Source organism: Tauraco erythrolophus, chromosome 17 (genome assembly GCF_009769465.1).
Source record: "Tauraco erythrolophus isolate bTauEry1 chromosome 17, bTauEry1.pri, whole genome shotgun sequence".
NCBI lineage: Eukaryota > Metazoa > Chordata > Aves > Musophagiformes > Musophagidae > Tauraco > Tauraco erythrolophus.
Window position 1 is genome coordinate 12,939,577 of NC_141481.1, and position 19,786 is coordinate 12,959,362.

Consider the following 19,786-nt stretch of genomic DNA (forward strand, 5'->3'; position numbering starts at 1 on the left):
CCCCTGCTCCGCCAGCTTTCCATGCGCCCTGGCTGCAGGTGCCGCAGCCGCGGTTTGGGGGACGGTGCCTCCCGCTCCGCGGCCGGGCTGTCCTGCGTCTCATCATCCCCTCCGAGGGGCCCGTCACCGTCACAGCTCCCCCGGTGAAGCCCAGACAAACACCATATTCCCGGGAGGATTTATTGCCCATCCCACAAGGCTCAGCTCTGCCACTAATTCCAGTTAATCGCAGTGACGGACGAAGCACAAGCTCCTGCCTGGATCTCGCCCTCGCCAACCCCAGCACTGCTGAGGGACGGGGACGGAGGGTGAATTTGGGGTCTGGGGAATGGCAGCCAAACCTGCTGGAGTGGGAAAAGGGACATGTGTCTCCAAATTCCCCCCTATTCTCCTCCCTGAATCATAGAATGGTTTGGGTTGGAAGGTACCTCAAAGATCATCCAGTTCCAACCCCCTGCCATGGGCAGGGACACCTTCCACTACATCAGGTTGCTCAAAGCCTCATCCAGCCTGGCCTTGGACACTTCCAGTGAGCACAAGCTCTGCCCACCCTAAAACCCAAACATGCAGCCTTGGTCCACGCCACGGTGACACCTCACTCTTCCCACTAGCTCTGCTCTTCCCAGGTCAAGGCAGACTGGAGTCAGAAGGCATCAGGACCATTCCTGAGCAAACCAATATCGTCTGCCTCCTGTAACCCACGGCACCACAGTGCAATTACACCGTGTCTAACAACAAGCATTTTCTTCCCTCATAGAGCTCCTAAAATTACTAATTTCATGGTTGATTCTTCTCTCGGCTTGTTTTTGCCTGTAATTCTCACGCCCCTCGTGCTTCCCCGCTCCCCAGCGAGAGGGTTCAGGGGTTTGAAGAGATGCCCAGAGCCTTGTTATGGGACACGTGTCACCGGTTCTGTGAGTCCCTGTGCAGGAATAATTTCATTCCACGTGTGGTAGAGACACGTCAGTGCCCTGTGTGCTGGGGGACGGCATCTGCAGAGCCAGTACAGGAGATCCATCAGTCTGCAAGATCAGTAACTGCAGGCACCGGGGTCTGAAGGCACCTGATGCTCCACTTGACGCCCTGCTGTTCACTGCACCATGCCCTGGAAACACAGCCAGCTCAATGCCAAAGCCTAGCCACTTCCCAAACACTCTTCCTTGTCCTTACAGCCAAGATGTTCCTCCAAATCACTGGTTTTATGCAAAACTCCTTTCCACATCGGATACGTATACTGACTCATAGCATGAGTCCTATAAGAAGCTCCTATGCTGCCACGTGGTTATTAGGTTAAGGTTTTACTCTTTAGGCCTGATCCCCAAGGGCCTGAGAGGTATTTTACACCCGTGTAGCAATGGATTGATGAATTTCCATGGCTATATTTCCACTCACATGAAGGTCCTTCCATCCTGGTGCCTGCATATAAAAGGCACCGGTGCACGTCAGCAACATTATGCCCATCCAGACCACTCACCCGAACTGCAAGGTTTCACTCTACCACTTATCTTCTTGCTCACCACTTTGCACTGACTTCTTCAAACACCAGACAAGGCCAGTAATGAAAAGAAACAGGAGCACCATGGACGTACGGCACAGTCTAGTGCTCCACCAGGACGCCAAACCCATGTGCTTCACCTCTCACAGCCCGTCTGCTCTTTGAACGAGATCAGAAAAAAACAGAGTCACATTAATCTCAACATCAGATACTCATTTTTGGCCAACAAGCATCCATCTGGCCAGCGGGGAACAGGCCTGATCAATCCCATGCTGATTTCTCACGTCAGGTTGGCTTTTATTTAATGGTATGGCTCTCCGAAGTCATATATCTCCGGCAGCCTCAGCTGAAGGAAGCGTAGCCTGATGTTTATAGTAACAAATCTAATAATCAAATACAGTCTGGTAAATGACAAACTGTTTATTTTCCCCTCACATGAGGAATTCTTATAAAACTGCTGAAACATTCCATTTAAAAGTCATTTACATGGCGATGTGTTGGGTATTGTCATAAATCAGGGAAAACAGCCTCATGAATAATTTCAGAGACTAAAAATAATCCCAAACAGGAATCTTCTCTTCATGCTTGAACTATGGAACATACAAGTATATAATTATTTTTTTTTTTCTTAATTAAGACAAAAGGAGACCCCGACTGATGGGAATTTTGAGACGCAAGTTGAGCAGCACATGCCAAGGGCTGGCTGGATGCTTCAGCTCCCCGGTCTGATGGGATCACAGCAGACTTTGGACTACTTACAGCTTCCTTCCTTTGGGGCACCCAAGGGTGGGAGCCCAGCCAAGCCTTTAGCGGACAGACACACACAGGGGAACAGGTCTAACACCCTGAACTATGTCCGTATCTTCAGGATTGGTTCCACCAAAGGAATGCTACTGGGTCAGCCCAAAGGTCTACCCACCTCCTGTCCTTGGCAACGCAAACACACAAAGAACGTAAAACCAAGGGAAAGTAAAGCAATAACTCTCTCCATATTCAGCAACCAGTGGGATCTCTTGATCCAAAGGTCAATAAAACAAATAAAACAGAAAGAAGGTTCCTGACTTTAAAAAAGAAACACCAGATTCCTCCTATAAGTTGTTAACTATCGTTTTACCAAGCAATGGCACTAGAGACATCTAATCTGTAGGAGAACAGAGGTTCTGACCATACTCCAACCCCACCAATGTCCAGCAACATCTCAAGGGAGAGGTTCAGCTTCAAATTATGCTCGTGATGATCAGTAGCTATTCATGTTAAAGCAGACGCTTCCCATAAAAAACAGTGCAAAAGTAAGATCATGAGATCAGAGTCAGGTTCCCGCAAGTTTACTCCTCAATCTGGAAGTCCCTTTGGCAGTGTGTCTGAAGCCTTCTGCTGGAGGACAACCGAACCCTCCAAATGTTTCACTTGAAATAATTAATTCCCTTCCAGGGAAAAAAAGAAGAAAAAAATTTTTAAAAAAGCATTCATTCCCTACTCTGCTTTAATTTGGAATACGTCAACAGGGAAAGCCAGCTGAAATCCCACACTTTCCCCAGATGGGCAGTGAGCTAATCCGTGGACGCTCGCCCATGTCAGACTTCAAATCCCATTCTGCTCCCTACACGTCATCTGTGGTTGCAACCTTCCCTGCGAGCTAGAGCACCCCTTTGGCAGCAGAGGTTGGACATCTAGTGGAGAGACGGCTCCTGAGAACCTGTCCCTGCACAGCCAGGGGACATCAGTCCAAAGTAACCCTCTCAGCAGGTGAACACCCAAGGAGCAGGGCTTGACCAGGCACCCACAGAAAAAACATGCAACAATCAAGGTGTTTCTCCAGCCAGAAGATGTCAAGCAGCACAAGAACTAGAAAGATCAGGCTGGTAGGAGAGGTTATCCAGGCTCAGCACCAGCAGGAGATACAAGATCAAGGTGGACAATGCTGGAACACCAAGCAGACCCAAGAGCCATTCATCTCTATTTTTGAAGCACTGAGCAAGCCTCTGTCTCCCTGATGCCCAAGACACATTGCCAGGGAACTGGGGCACCCGAGGTGCTGTGTAGTCCCATGAGACCCAAGGGATTTGGGTCCAAAAGTTACAGCTCAGGAGCATCACCCCTTATCAGCCCTTCCAAAGGCAGGTAGGAGCTGCTGGGTCTGTCCCAGGAGCTGCAGCGTGACCTGGGCCACCAGCTCGTGAACTTGGATAAACCAAAGCACTTACACCCACCAGAAAGGCCAACCAGACCCTGCTCACAGCCAGATGACTTTATTAGTTCATTTAGTCGACACTGCTCAGATGCAGCATTATCCTCCCGACCTCCCCACAGCCTCTGCACACAACATCTGGAAATAAACGGATTAATCATACTTTTATCAAATCGGCACCGGATAAAAAACTGAGCATTAAGGGCCATTCCAGATACCTGGATAAACCAGGAGCTTTCTTCAGGCCTGAGTAAGTGTAATTCACTTCAGAAGAGGCTGAGATCTGCACTGCTGCCTCAGGATTCAGCGTGCCCAATTCCCATTAAAATTTATGGGCTGAAGAGGACAAGAACTTCCACGGGAAGGCCAATTTTTGCTCAAACTTTCTTTCCAATTTACAGACTAAAGCAGCTCGGGTTGGAAGCTCCAATGGGCTCTGAATGATAAACTGAAGCTTTTGGAAGGCTCTCGGCTCTCCAGCCCTCCAGAAAGGGCAGCACGTCCCAGCGTACCAGGGAAAGCAACACCAGGAGATGCAACAGCAGCAAGAGCCCAATAGATCTTGTTGTTCTTGGCAACAGGACCATGTGCCTTCTTAAGGATGCTGGTCCAGGCGTTTTAAGGCAGAGAGCATCCAGTGGACGTCTGGTCTCCTCGCTACGGCAGGCAAAGTAACGGCTGTTTGGTAACGGATTGATCCAAGAGCCACTTGAAGTTGCAGGAAACCTGGACAGCATCCAACGTGAGACTGGATTGGGACACGCTGCTGGGGCCAAAGGCGTTCCTTGACGCACTAACGTCTTCGGGGGAGGACGCATCTCCCTGTTTCGTGGTCCGATGATGGGGAGCCCTGCGTGACCCCAGGTTGTGACGCAAAAAAGGAGTGATTGCTCTGGGACAAGACCTCCACGAGATCTTCAGCAGAGCAAAAAAAAAAAAAAAAAAAAAATATTCCAAGCCTTGTTTCTCAGGACTTGCTCCCCACTGCCTGCTCCCGAACATGCCGCTCTGCCAGCCCGCCGCTCCGTTTTGCTGATACCTTATCCTTGTTCTGCACGATGTGCTCCTGCGCATCGTGACATTGCCTGGCCTGCCAAGGACGCGCGGGGCGAGGGGAGGACTCGGCGATAAGGGAGTTTCAAAGGGCTCTGGGAAGGAGCTCGGAGGAGGCCAAGCGAGCCCGCGGGCCAGACAGGGAAGACGTACAACGGCGTGTGCGGAACGACAGCCCGGGTTAAGTCTACAGACATCACAAGACAATCTAACGTGGAACTGTATTGTCTGGGGAATGCTTCAGAGGAACCCCAGCATCCAACTGTAGAGTCCCATATGTTTTGATAAGAGGCTGTTAAAGGCACGCTTCTATAAACACAAGTCACATTTTGTATAGATATGGGCTGTAAATGTTACGTTAAAATACCTCAATTGCCTTGAAGTCGATTCATGCTCTGCAACCGCCAAGGAAAAAAAAAAAAAAAAAAAAGAAAAAACCAGCGAGCCCGGGATATTTCAGCTTGCTATCTGAAGTTATTTATAATAAACTCTGACTGAACTGAACACAACGGGCCAAAAGAGCAGAGGAAGCAGCGATGAAGGGTGGTAAAGCTCACGCTGCAATCCATCATCCCTGCCGCGAAGCCAGCGTTCAGACAAGGCAACGGGTCTGGCTTCCATCAGGCACCGCCAGGAAACGCAGGGTTAAGGCCAGCTGGAACGTGGTCCTCAGGTGACCCCCCCAACACAACTCACTCCTGACTCCAACAGCATCACTGCCTCCGGAGCTTGTGCCTTGTTGGCTCTTCCCCCAGCCAGGGTTGCAGAAGGACTCGGGGGTCCCCTTCACGACCCCCCTGTTTTCCTTGCTCCGCGGGAGCATCGGGATGCAGGTCGGATCACGCCAACAGCTCCATTCCACCCAGCTGCATCTCCACCTCCAGCTCCTCATCGCTCCAACCCGGTATCAGGACTGACATTAAACTGCAGGGCTGACTTGGAAAGAAATTTGGTAGGATAAAATATCCTCGGCTACCTCCGACCTATGAAAGATCACAGACTGCCAAAAACGATGCCTTGGATTTAGCTCTCCTTTCTTGGGAGGAGCTGGGGGCTTAAATCCATCCTTCAACTAATACTGCTGCTGACATTGACCCATCCTGGACAGCAGATGTGCTTTCAAACATGGCATTTATAGCTAAACTGACAGCTTATCGCGGCAACGCGATACAGAGCGGCAGGGAATTGGTTTTGCCTAACTGATCCTTCCTGTTTCGCTTAAGGGCAAACTCCAGAGCCCTTACTGAAATGAACAGTCCCGCTGGGTTGCAACGAGACCACGGGAACACACAAGCACAATAGGAACCAACAGCTTTCCATGGTCAAAGCTCCATGCCCATGGAGCCCACCTGCAAAAACCCGTCTCATATCAGCGGCAATAGTAAAATACCAGATAAGCTCACAGCAAGATGGGACTGCTGATGCCCACGCAGCATCCAAAGCTTTACACCATCTACCTGAAGAACTTATTCCCCTGTCCCACCTCAAGCTGACAGAGGTTCTTCTGGAGCATCTTGAGAGCACCGACCACTTGGCTCTATTAGTCCTAATCTCTGGTACTCGTTCCCTAGACGAAGCTTGGCTCTGCACACATGGATACAAGCTATTTTGAAGATGCTTCACAGGTGCCCAAGTCACAACCTCTCCACCACCTCCTCCGCTTGTTCTCCATGACCCCTTGCGAGCCACCTCATCGATCCTTGCTGTAGTTCCTTCCTTGCTTTCCCCAAGAAGTCAACTTGATCTCTCCAAAGCCATCTCAGCCCCAGATGGCCTCTTTGAGCTCTGGGCTCAGTCTAAGTGCTGCCCTGATGCAAACTCTAATAATGCAAATGGCAAACAGGGTCCATAATTGATTGCCCGTGCACCCGGGAAGCAGCTCCACGAGCTCCATCCTTTGACGACCACAGACGGGAAAGCCTTGTAGGTATTTGTCAAAAACTCAACAGAGGTACAAAGGATCCAGCCATGACTCAGCAGGCCCTGGGAAATTTCAATGAGAGATGTGCTTCAAAAAAAAAAAAGTAAGAACAAATACAGTCATTAGACAATCCTCCGTTTTGCTATGGCTGAGCATCGGTTTTCCCACTGATGGCACACCCTGCTCTGGCAATGGGGTAAGATTTCAGTTCATCCAAACGGGGGCATCAGGCTGTAGGCTGGAGACGGAGCCATCGGAGCAGGACTCGTACACGTGACAAACACCAAGAGAGGGTCAGAAAAACAAGGATAGCCTATGACATGGGAGAAAAGCATCTGGCCAAGACCCCCATGGTAAAAATCCCACTTTATTCCTCACCCTGGCCTCAACAACAGAGTTACCCCCAACTTCAGCAGGCCCAGAGCTCCCCTTTTAAAAACCAAATTATCAGTTCAAGAACAGGCTCATACTTAATAGTGAAAATGAGAAAAATCTCTTCAAAGCCTATATCAAACAGAGCATTTTTTCCTGTCCAGAGCAGGTAAGTTCCAGATCACACGGACACTAAAAACAGGCACCCTCATAAGTGAACATCTTACTGATTCTCATCAAAAAAGCAAATGACAACAAGACACAGAAACTAACCCAACTTTTGCCCGGCAGAACCATGTCCTCAGCAGCCGGTTGAGAAACGATGCGCGAGTGCTTCCCCTGCGCTCGCTGTGTGCCTCGCTAAGAGATTTAAGAGACCGTGGTGGCCAATTGAGCCCTTCACAAGCCTCTCTTCATGTAAGAGACACACGATTCATAGATTCATAGATTTCTAGGTTGGAAAAGACCTTAGAGATCATCGAGTCCAACCATCCCTAATCCCCATTAAACCATATCGCTAAGTAGATCATCCACCCTATTCTTAAACACATCCAGGGATGGGGACTCAACCACCTGATTCAGCGGCAAGTGACTTTTTACTGTCTCCTTATAAAGTTCTGTGAGGTCGAGGTTTGCGCTGGAGCCGCCAGGAGACCCGCACCAGTGCTCGTGACCATAATAAAAGCGGTGACAGCACTGGCGTAGGCTTGAAATTGCAGAAGCAATATTCGGGATCGCCGATAAAGGGAAAACACTGCACAAGCACGTCTGAAACAGAATGCCCTTCTGACTTCTGCTCTTCCATTACCAGCATTGATAGAGATGAAATTAAGACCTTTGGCGGGAAGTGGAGGTGAAGGAAATCCCAGCATATTTACAGACATGGCACTTACCAGTGCCCTCGGGAACGGATCCAAACCTCTTTCCTTGGGAGCTGTTTAAAAGCACAGCCACCTTCCCAGGGTTTGCTTCCCATCACCGGTATCTCTCCCACCCCTCTGCCCACACCCAGAAGCCCAAGTCTGTTAAATATCAGCCTAGAAAAAAAAAATATAAATTCAAGAGAGAGAAGTGATATTTTATTTTTTTTTCCCTTCCTCAAGAGTTGCTCCATACGGTTCAGTCCTCCAGGTTATGAAATTCAATAAGCCATAATGTTCCGCTCGCTACAAGCCGCCTAGTCCCCACCATGCCCAAGTAGCTCAGATTTAACAACAAAATTACAGGGTATGTTATACCATACAGGCTCTGCACAAACGCACCTACAAAAGGGCCTGGTAATAAGGGGTTGGGGATACAGAATGTGTTCGGGGCTAAATCCTGCTCCTGGGCCCCTGAGCCTTGCTGGCATTGAAGTTAGCTGACCTGGAATATGTGGCTGAAGAATAGAGTCTCAGTTTCTTTTCCAAACTCAAACTGATGCTTCCCTATGCTCCTCCACAGGTGGAAGCCCAAAGGCAATGACAGGGATCTCGTGGATTCATTATTTTGCCCCAGGACTTCAATGAGCACCTCCGAGTCCAACAGCATCCTTACGGACAAACCCGACCAAGGACTAAACTTGCTGGCTATCAACCTCCACCAGAACGTTTGCAAAGAACTGGAAACTTAAGTGGCCTCCATTCTGCTAGAAACAACAGCATGGGCACACACAAAAATATACAAAAAACATACAGGTATTAAGTATGTACACACAAATATTGTATTTCTGTGATCTTCTGCTTTCCCATCAGCTGTGCCCAAAACCTAAGCCCAAAGAAACTCTATTGTGGTACTAAAAACCCAGTTTGCTTTGTGTCCCAGTGAGTTCTTCATCTTCCCCTGTATCTGTCACCCCAATGAAGGGGGTGTCAGCTCATGCTTTTGCTCCTTAACCACATCCAGAAGCAGCCTGGGCTGATCTCCCCCGGGACAGGAACGGATCTCTACGCAAACACCCGCGTACCCATCGCACATCTCAAGGGCTTTAATCAAACAACAGGAAAAATCAAAACAAAACGTGCAGGCGGAGAAGAGAGCGATGAGGACGGAAGAGTTTGGGTACGCCAAGCTTCCCGGCGGTCCCAGGGGATGCTCCCCTCGAGACGTCCCTGTTCATAACACTCATCCAACATCACAGCTAACGCGACTCTCCAGTCTTCTGGAACATGACAGATGTCCCAAAAACCACGTACCAGAACTTGTGGTTTACTTTCTGCAGCAAGATCAACCAGAACGTTAGATGTTCAGGCAAATCCTCTTGCTGCTTTGCACCACCAAGACGGAGGAAAGGGGCCAGGAGCAGCCACGCAGCTTGAGTTTGCCCTCTGAAGGAACCTCCATCCAAATAGATGGACACACATACAAAGTCGCCTTATTTCTCCGGATGGCTTTCGGAGGCACCGCTTCCGAGCGGAATTGCGAGATACTAGTAGCATTGTGGAAGCACACAATTTCCATCTGTCAACTGAAACGGGCAAAATTAGATCTCGAAGCTGCGCATTTAATCCATTGCCAAACTAGTCTGCCTGGTACAGTGCTGAGAACAGATTTTTTTATTAAGGGAAAGAAAGAGGAAAATTGTCTTTCCCAGCTGCATCTTGTCAAAGCTCCCCTTCTCCGCCCCAGCCCGGCCAGCCAGCTCCGGGGTGACCACTCGGATGTTTCCCGGCGGCAGGAGGCTGGGAGCAGCCCTGGAAGCTCTGTACAGAGCTCATCAGCCTCTAATTCACTTCTAATTTGTCTCTATGCAGGCTGATGACTCCTAATTGCTGGTTTAGAAATACAGCACCATACCCTGATGATTTTAAGTTAGTCCAAGTTATCTTAGAATTAACTATTATGGGAGATCACGGAACGAGTTTCCTCCTATCCCAGGCAGCTAAATATTCACTTAAAAGTGAATCTTACTTAATTCCTAAAAGTGTATCTTACTTAAAATCACAAGGCTGCTTCGGTGGAGGGATTAATGGATTGGACGCAAACGCCAGATGCTACCTTAAGAATTAAGGGCAAAATCCGAGCTCAAGTTCTTTCAAAACATCTGTGTAAACAGAGGTAACATATTTCTTGCACGAGTTTTAACGCTGGTGGCAAAGGCTGCTGCTGAGCAGGTCGGATGCCCAACCAGGTTGAATTTGGAGCGTTGATGTGCGATCAAAGTCAAACCACACCTGTGTGTCGCCGGGTGCGCGGTTCACGGAGCCGAGCTTGTACCTCTGGGACCCGTCCTGATTTACATCAGCGTAAGGAAACAGGAGACCACGAGCTATGTGCATAATCCAGCAGAAAACTAATCGGAGCTCTGCAAGTAGGCAGCTCAACGCTTCTTGTCTGCAGAAGCAATTTAAAACCAAAACAAAACCCAACAACACACAAAACAAACAGAGAAAAACATGATTCAGAGTTCATTTGCTGTAAACTAATGTGAACCCGGCTGCTCTAATGGAGTTACTCCAAACATGTCATCAGACAGAGCATGGCAGATAAAGCTGAGGTTTTGCTTCCAAGAAAGCCCAGCTGGGTGCTGCCCACCAGCCCAAGCCCCAAAACGCCAAGGAAAAGTCAAACACAGGTATGCTTAAACTCAATTAGAATAAACCTAAAACTACTTTTGTATTTAAAAAAAACAAACTCACTAAAATACAGAAAAGAACTTTAGAGACAGCTCTATGATATTCAGAAAAATATCTATATCCAGCTTGGGGCTACACTGCATAAAATTCATCGGCAACATAAAGCTTAGCTATAGGTTCTGATCTTCTGCTCCCATTGATCAGCGCAGTTCGGCTCGTGTGATATGTTGGTTTGTGTTTCTAAGGGATTTGCCAACTAGACATGCTGGGGAAAAAAAAACATACATATGGACTCAATACATAAATCAAACTTGTAAACATCTGCAAATTGAAACTGCGTTTGTTGGTTCCCACCAGATTTGAGAGGCGAGAAATCTGAAGGCAACTGGAAAAACTTTACAAAGTGGAGTCTGGAACGTATAGTGTAAATGCCTTGAAAAGTTGCAAATTAATTGCCCTGAAAGGCTATAAATTACAGACTGAAAATAACAAGTAAACTGTAAATATCCCAGAGATTACGAGTAATCTTGAGTAAAATCTGTTGCAACAAGTTAACGTCTCTCAGTCTCTCACTGGAGGGGAATATCCAGTACAGAACAATTTTAACACCATTAGTAGAAACAGGCAAGCACACACAAAGACATCCTAAAATAATTTGAATTACTATCTTCAGTGAAACTATACATATAGTAAATTTGGATACGTGGATGCAGAGGGAGTTAACTTTTGAATCCATTGGCTTTTGTAGCCATAAAAGCACTAACTGGGTTACAGGGTGAGGAAGAACTAAGCAGGCAAAACTCTTCTAAGTGCATCTGCAAACTAAAGCTGCTCAGAGGTACCTGCTGCAATCTGGAGTTGGGACAATACTGAGATAAATCCCTAAAACTCTTGACGAGGTGCACACTTAGACTGGGATTCAAAGGCAAAGGCAGCGGGGCCGGTGCTGAGCGGGGTGTCGGGGGCTCCAGCCACGGCCGGACCCGGAGAGGACGGCAGGATGGTGGATCAGAACCGGGGCTGCGGAGGGGTTAAACAGGATTCTATTTACTGAATATTGCATTTCATTAAAGCCAAAGATCTAATTTTACGTTCATTACTTTTACTTCTGATTTACTTTGTACGCTTTGCTCAGATGGACGTCTTTTTTTTTTGTTATGAGCCAACTCCGCTTTGTCAGACAATTTCACATTTCCATCCTTGGGTACCTCCATCGTATCTTTTTTTTCCATGGTTTCCCTACTCACACTTCTGAACTCATACAGGTATAACCACACGCCGTCAGTCCTTGCTGCAAAGAGCCCTGGCAAAACCTCAACCACTTTGAAAGTACTTTTGTAATTACCTTTCAACCCCCTTTTTTTTTGTTGCAAAAGTCATTCTGAAACCAGGAGCCAAGCACCAACTAACCTGCTTGAGTCTGCCGAGAGCTTAACACCTTGTACTGAGCAACCAGCCACCCCCCTGCCCACACTGCCACCGCCGTTCTTCCGAAATATCCCTGACTCCAGCAGCTTTGCCACAGGACAGGGATTTCCCATGCTGATCCATGCTCCTGAGACTGGCTAGAAGACAGGAATAAAAGGCATTTTGCAGAGGTACGACCTATGAGCAGTGCTTAAGGAATCCAGGGTGCAACGCAGAGGTCGGAGCTGACGGGTTTTGGCGGTGCCGGGGATGCAGGGACCGTGACAAGCCAACAAAAATAGCTGCTGCTGGTATTAAAGAGGAAACTCCGGACTAAAGTGCTGATTAGATGTGTTGAGCCAACACGGAACGCCGAAGCGAAAGGAGCTAAAACACATGTGGACAACATATTTTTAGATGAGCTACAATTTACAAGACTTTTCTTCCGTCTGTTGCCTAATTGCTTGTCATTCAGCGGGAGATGCCGCTGGGTGCGCAGCACCTGCGCCTCTCACCACATTCAGTGGGCGTCGAGGATGCTCAGCAGCTCCCAGGATGAGGCCAGAAATACATTTCTTTGCTAACGGCTTTTTCCACGGCACGCTAAATATTTTAACGGCAATATTTATATGGGGAGATGACAAATTATGATTCGGTCAAACCCTCCCGTTGCACTCGTCAGGATACAGCCTGAATAAGAAGAGATTAAAAGCAAAGGCTTTCTGATAAAGCTCTTCAAATCTGATATAGGCTTATTACAGTGCAATCAAATAAAGTTTGTTAAACCGATGGGAGCCCAGACCTGGTCGCTCATACCCACAGCTCCCTGTGCTTCAGTCCAACCCCCCCAGATCACACATGGCAACGTTCCCACCGCCGCGGGAGCCAGAAAACATCAATTGTGCAATAAGGAACGCAGAGAACTGCAAGCCTCGTGTCAGAGAACAATTTATAACATCGCCGAGCAAACAGCTTTGCCCAGAACGAAGAGACGGAGTGAAGGCTAGAGCGTTAGGAACTGAGGAGATACACCATTTTGCATGAAATGCATTATTTTCGCCGTCCAAGTGTACCTATAGACACCTATACCGAGGAACGCTTGGCAACAACACGCAGGATGTTACTGGGGATGTCAGGTCTGCCCCGAAGTAAGGGCAACTAGTGAGCGCTGCAAGGAGAAGCACTTCAGAAAAGAAAAAAAAAAAAAAAAAAATAAAGACCAGATTTGATGCAAGCAGAGACTCTACCCAAACAGGAGAAGAGAGCCAAGTCCCACAGAAATCAGCTGGCACCAAGCAGCTCTGTAGCCACTTGAGAAAATAAATCAGCAGAGGGATTTTTCTGACTAAGGCACACAATATTCAATGTATAATGAATCACCGCCTGTTTTTATGAATCACTAAATATCCAGCAAAGTCGCTCGAGCCTTATCAAAGCCGTGCTGCAAAGCTGACGCTCAGGTTTAACCGCCACTGTGCATTACATCCTGGGTTACAACATGTTTTCTCCAGCCAGTCGTGCAGTAAAACCCCTTGCAGCAACGTAAGGTACCGGTGACGGTCGCAAAGTCAGCGTTCCTGCCCACCGCCGGCACGCGGAGGCACCAGCTGCCCAGTGCCACCCCAGCCCATCGCCGCGTTACATGTGTAAGAACCAACGAGGGTCGGGAGCTGCATCCAGATCCACCCACTCTGAGGTGCGAGGACATCTAGGGATGGACAAAAAGCAAGAGTAAAATAATAATATATTGAAGAAAACACCTGGCTGGATACAGGCATAGCTCCGTGTGTCTGCAGAGACAGCGGCGCTTGGGAAGAGCCAGGAAAGGATCTCGCAGGATCACAAAACCCAAAATCTTGCTCTGTACCACCCGACGTGCACACCGAGTACACAAAGTCCCACCCACAGGCCTCTATAAATACACCCATGTAGGAGATCCAGGACTGAAGAAGTAAGTTTGCTTCCAATTATATACTTTCTTCAAAAAAAAAGCAAATTAAAAGTAAATCAGTAATAACAGAGGGAAAACACAATACAATCCAACAGTGAAAATTCAATTTCAACTATTGCTCGTAACACAAGAACTATATTCAGGCTGTTCATTTGCTCCAAACTGCCACGTACGAGTGACTTTCTGGTTGAATTTGGGTTTGGAGGTAATCCCAAAGCTCGGAAGGAGACTCTTGTGCTGGAGCCATCACTTAGGAAAGCTGAAGAATGACACTGCACAGCAAACAGCCCGACAAAAGCCAACCGTGAAAAATCAGACCCACAGTCCGGTCGAACGCTTTCTGCTCCTTTGACGAAACTTTAATGGCCACAACTCTTTGATTGTCGCTCCCACACCTGAAAATCAGCTCCTTCCCGACCTTTTGCTTTCTGTTGTTTGAGAATTCAGAAGTTGGTTGGTTTTATTAACACGAAACCACGCCAATGAGGGGGTGGGGGCAGGATTTTTTCCAGGTTGTTCTTAACATTCCCAAACGCAACGCGGCTATTAAAAACACAAAACGTGCATCTACTACATCTGCCCACTGCCCCGTTCTCCCTCCGACACACGGCCCTTCGGGCGGACGCGTGCCTCCGGCTAGGCAGGCTCCCGGCCCCGTAAGCTGATCCCCACCCCACCTGTCCCCCCGAGAACCAGGCAAATGCTTTTTTTAGCTATTTCTAAGCCTGGCAGTAACCCCCTCTGCTTAAGCCACAGAGGCAAACCATGCTTTTGGCCCAGCCACGGCGGATTTCCACCTGCTCCAGGCCACAGGTCCAGGCTATCTCTGCTACCGACAAATATTCGGAGCGGCCGGGTGGCTTTTGTGGTTCAGGCGATCTGGATCGATGGGGGTTTGCCAGGAGCTGGGAGCCCCACGTGAGACACAGTCGACAGCACTACCCAAACCACAGTGGCATTTGGTGTTTTGGAAGCTGATGCATCCAGGTCTGTGATGCAAATCCCGTGGCATGGCGGGATGCAGCTCCCTGCCAGGAGCATCCCATGAGACCACCCTCAAGAGCCAACACAGACCCACTGGGAAGTGGACCCTGAACGTGCAGGATGGGACAACCTGACTCCCTGAGGCATGCTGGACAAACGGACGGCCCCATTCCCAGCCTGGGGACCCAGAGGTGATGTCTTTCTGCTCAGCAGCAGAGGGAAGCACACACAGGTTTTGGAGCTGAAACGCCACGGGGGAGACGCACGGAGGTGCACACCCACATCGAGGAATGCTAGGTGAGCACAGGGAGAGGAGGGACACGGGCATCAGGGGGGCACGGAGCGAGACCTTCTCCTCCCCTGCAAAATAAACCCCAAAGAGAGCAAAGGACAACTCCTTCAGCAAGAAAAAGCACCATCAAAGGAGGACACCTGCTTTTGAGTAGGGGTTAATGTTTCCCAGGTGAGCGAGCACCCAGGTGAAGCTCTTCAGATTCAGATTTAAAGAGACTTCACATTCATGTCCCTTCCTCCTGTAACAGAAGATTTTAATGCAAAGTAAAATTACAGTGGTTTATGGATCTGTGCTTCTGGGTAGGCAGGAAGAGTCACCAAAACAGCACAACTGGCCAGAAACCACCTTTGTGTTGCCACCTTCACTTCCAAGTTACTCTTCCCCCAGGACAGGCACCTGGGGAACCTCAGCCCTATCACACCGATCCACCTGTGCTCCTCCATGAGCACTCTCCCCACCCAGCTGCTTTCCAAGCATCCCAGCCCCACGGCAGGGGCACTCATCCCTGAGCTGCCCGACCTCTGGCTGCCCGTGGTCCAACCCGTACCCGGCACCAGCCGGGCACAGCACCAGCTCCCGAGCAAGACACACATTCCCTCTCTTCCAGGTTGCCTGACGCAGCTTTGTTAAGGCAGCTTCAAAAATCACAACCGCCGGCAGCGCGAGTGCTCTCGCCAAGAAACTTCGGAGTCGACACCGCAGGATTATTCTCACCACGATGCGTGGGACTGCTGGCGACCGGGAGAAGGGGAAAAAAAAATCCCAGCAAGGAGCTCGCCTCGATCGCTGCGATACATCGTGAGCTTTGCTCTCCTACAACCGAAACACAGCAGCTCTGACAGCAGTAACACTACAACGCGGGGCTTATGGAGTTTTATTAAATTTCTGCTTCGCTATTACCCAAGCGTCACGATTTCCATCTAATATCATGTCAGACGGGTAAGTTTTGTAAAGGAACTCGCTCTCCTGAGGATTCTTAGGAGAGATGCTGAAAGGCAAAATAAAAGCACAGCCTCACCCTACAGTGGCACAAGCACACCTGAACCCTCTTCTACACAAACCTCCCTCGTTTGGTGCCGATGCTGCTTTGTTTTCCTCCAGCTGCGGGTTAATTTCTCAGCGGTACCAGCATCAGGGATGTCGAACCCAGAGCACCGCGCGGGAGAGCGAGACCCCACCGAAGGAGAAGGCTTCTCCCTCTCACCTGCCCCCAAAGTTTTGAAACACAATAACCTGTTTTAAAGAAAAAAAAAAATCCGCCTTGACTCACTCTCAGCAGTAACAGGAAGGCAGTGCCCACCCCAGGCCCCTCCAAGAGCAGGTATATCACTTTTTTTTTGTTACAGAACCATCACTCATATTTAATATTTATACAGCTAAGGCTGTGAAGATGAACTACTTGTTTACTTCTCCCTTCCAGCCACACATGTACAGGAGCTCGGTTCCCTCCTCGCAACAGTGTAAAGTGGAAATACCTCTGCAAAAGTCGTGTTAACCTGGTTCAAACGAGGGGAGCCCCAAGGCCATAATAATTGTGGGGTTTCCCTCGAGTATTTCTCCTAATTCCAGAGCAAGGCAGCGTTCTGGGGAGGATTGTGCAATTCCTCCGAACGACAACGCTCGACTCGGTGGTGTTGCTGAGGAAAACTGTGATCTCAGATGCACACGGGTTTCTTTGGTTAACTGAAGCGAGATCAATAATAACCATATTAATAAATAATGCTTTTAATAGCAGCAGCAGGATATAGGCAGCAAACTGCAGGCAGGTATCAGGGATAGGTAAAAGCATTAATTATCTGCACAATGTCAACGCTTCTCAGCTGACGCGCAGGGCGAAGCCGAAAGCTCACTTTCTGAACATTATCGAGACAGACTGACAACTCTCTGCTTGCACACCAGCATTTCGGGAAAAATTCAATTTTCTGCATGTCACAACCGAGAGGAGCACGCTGCTCTTTTTAATTTAACATTAATAAACTGAGTAAAGGGCACAGGGGAGGGGGGGGAGACTTAGAGGCTTGACTGTCCTCTTCCTTCCCTGCCTGCAAGTTGCAAAAGAACAAAAGCAAAGAGGAGTTTTTGGGACCGAAGACGAACGAGGCATGTGCCTTGCCCAAACCAACTCCAACCCGCTCCATTTTTCCACGACCAGAAAGCGCACATGCACTCCGAGCTCTCTTATATAAACAGCAAGAGGGTCAGTACCTGTCTGAAATTCCCCACCGCGGCTAAAATAAATAACAGGTCGGCTTTAAACTTCACTCCTTCCCGCCTCACCGAGGGATAAGCGAAGTTGAGGGGTTTCTCCCCTCGGCGGGTCCCGGGGGGTCGTGGCTCAGCATCCTGCCCGGCCCTGAGGTGCCGAGGCCGGGCGCCTCGTCCTGCCGCCCGGTCCCTCATCCGGACGGTCGGATGATGCTGGTGGAGCCGAGGGGACCTCGGCGAGTGCGCCCGTTCCCCCCGCGATGAGCCCGGCGGGATGCGCTCCCCGCCCGTCCCGCTCCTGCAAAGCCCCAAATCCCCCTCCCCGAGGTGGGGACCGGGACAGCACAGAGTGGGGGGAGGGGGGACGACTCTGGGGATCCCGGGGGCTTCGTGGCATCCCCATGCGCTGGAGGGAGCCGTGAGCCCCCGGGGCGCAGAGCCCCGACGGGGTGCTCCGGGCACGGGGAGGGCTCCCGGGACGGGGTGGGGGGGGGGGGTCCCAATGGGCCGGGGGGTGCGGTGTCCCTCGGGGAAAGGATATGGGTTACAGACCAGCCTGAGGCACCAGCTGCGCGGGCGGGTGGTTTGCTTGAGGCAGAAGAAGGCGGTGGGTGCCAGCGCCGGGTAAGGCACCTGCTCCTCCTCCTCGGAGGCCAGGTCGGGCGGCGGGTCGCGGCCGGGGGAGCCGCCGGGGCCGGAGCCGGCATCCTCCGGCGGCTGCTCGGCGGGGCGGCGCGGCGGCGCGGCGATGGGCACCCGCACCTCCCCGCCGGCCGGGCGCGGCAGCGGCTCTCGGCTCTCGCCATCAGTCATGGTAGCGGCCAGGACCTGCGGGGCAAGGGCAGGGGGTCAGGGGCGGCGGCCCCCCCCCTCCCCGGGGCGGCGGGGCGCACCCCGGTCCGGCTCCCACCACAACAAAGAGGCGATGGGGGTCGAGCCGCCTCCCGGGCGCGGCCGCTCCCGCCCCCCGGGGAAGCTGGGTCTCCCCACCCTCCCCCGGGGTGCCCCCCCCCCCCACCGGCTTTTTCCTTTTTTAATTTTCGGGGATGGAAAATCGATGGGGGGGGGGGGGGAGGGGGTGGTTCCTACCTTAGTTTGGCGGAGCGCGGGGTCCCCAGGAGCATAGCCGTGCCTTCCAGTTCACATGGGACCAGGCAGCAATCGGGGCGGCGGATCTTCCTTCCCCCCCCCACCCCCCCCCAACACACCACCACCACCCCGTAAATCCAGCGGGGAGCAGTGGGGGCTGGGGCTCGGCGTGCGGCCCCCGCCCGCCCGCGGGGATGGAGGAGGAGGAGGAGGAGGAGGAGAGGTGGCGGCGGGGGCCCTTCCCGAGCCGAGCGGAGCCTCTCCCGACGGTAATCCCAAGGAGGGAGCAGGCAGCTCCGCAGCCGCTTTGCAAAGCTTCGCCCGTGCTTAACAGGAAACTTCGGATTTACCGGGGGAGGAGGGAGAGGAGAGGGGAGGAGAGAAGCGGAGGCGGAGGGGGTTGGGAGCCCGGCGGGGCAGGGCGGGGGCGGGCAACCGGGAGGAGCCAGGGCAGCCCCGGGGGGTCGAGGTCTGGGGAGGGGGGGGTTCCGCCACCCCCGGCTGCGCTGCTTTCCGTCTGCCTTTGTTCAGGCTCCGGGCGATGCGTGGCGAAGGGCAGGTCGCCCAGGCCCTCTCGGGAGCCACCCGCACGAGTGGAAGGCGGCGGAGGGGGAGGAGGAAGAGGTGGACCCCCCCCCCCTCCTCCAGGGCAGGCGGAAAAGACTTTGCAAAGCCGGTGGAGGGGGTGGGGAACCGGGTTTGTCCCCCGCTCCCTGCCGCGGGGGCTCCCCGCCGCCGTGCACCCCTAAAAGGGGAGACGCAGCCCCCCCCCGGGGCTCCAACCCCCCCTTCCCCCGCCCCGGGGGGCTGCTGCGTGGGAAGGCGCCCGGCGCCGCTTCCCCGGGGGGCTGCGAGGCTGCCGGAGCCCCCGGGAACCCCCGCTTGCCCCCAGGGCATTCATTCCTTAGTTTTAATAAATAAATGGATAAGCCCAAGTTAGAGGTCGGAGCGTTTTAATAAATAAAGATCGGCTCTTAAACTGCAGCGATTTTTAGCTGAGTAGCTAATCTTCTCAAGGGCTTAGCTGGGGGGGGATCAGAATAAACAGATAATAGAAAGTCGTTACAGGCACCATCCCCTTAAACTCCGCTTAGGAAGTTGTATTCATTCGAGTTATTTGGAATTCCGCGAATTGTATCTGAATGTAGCGCAGGTGGGGGGGGAGCAGGGGGGGGAAGAGAGATTTAAAAAACGTTAGCTAGATACGTTCCCCTCGACTGGAATGTTTTAAAGAGTGAGTTCATTATACACCACCACATTCAATTTGCAAAT

At 51.1% G+C, this 19,786-nt stretch overlaps 1 protein-coding gene across 2 annotated transcripts in view; it reads right to left on the minus strand.

The window, feature by feature from the left end:
- The window catches only part of CACNA1H (calcium voltage-gated channel subunit alpha1 H), a 249,580-nt gene extending 231,342 nt beyond the window's left edge, over positions 1–18,238 (minus strand). For both annotated transcript variants that reach the window (XM_086622220.1, XM_086622219.1), the window contains exon 1: positions 17,967–18,238. In XM_086622220.1, coding sequence (XP_086478346.1) covers positions 17,967–18,238 — 272 coding nt within the window. The remainder of the gene's footprint in view (positions 1–17,966) is intronic.
- Between the last annotated feature and the right edge of the window lie 1,548 nt (positions 18,239–19,786).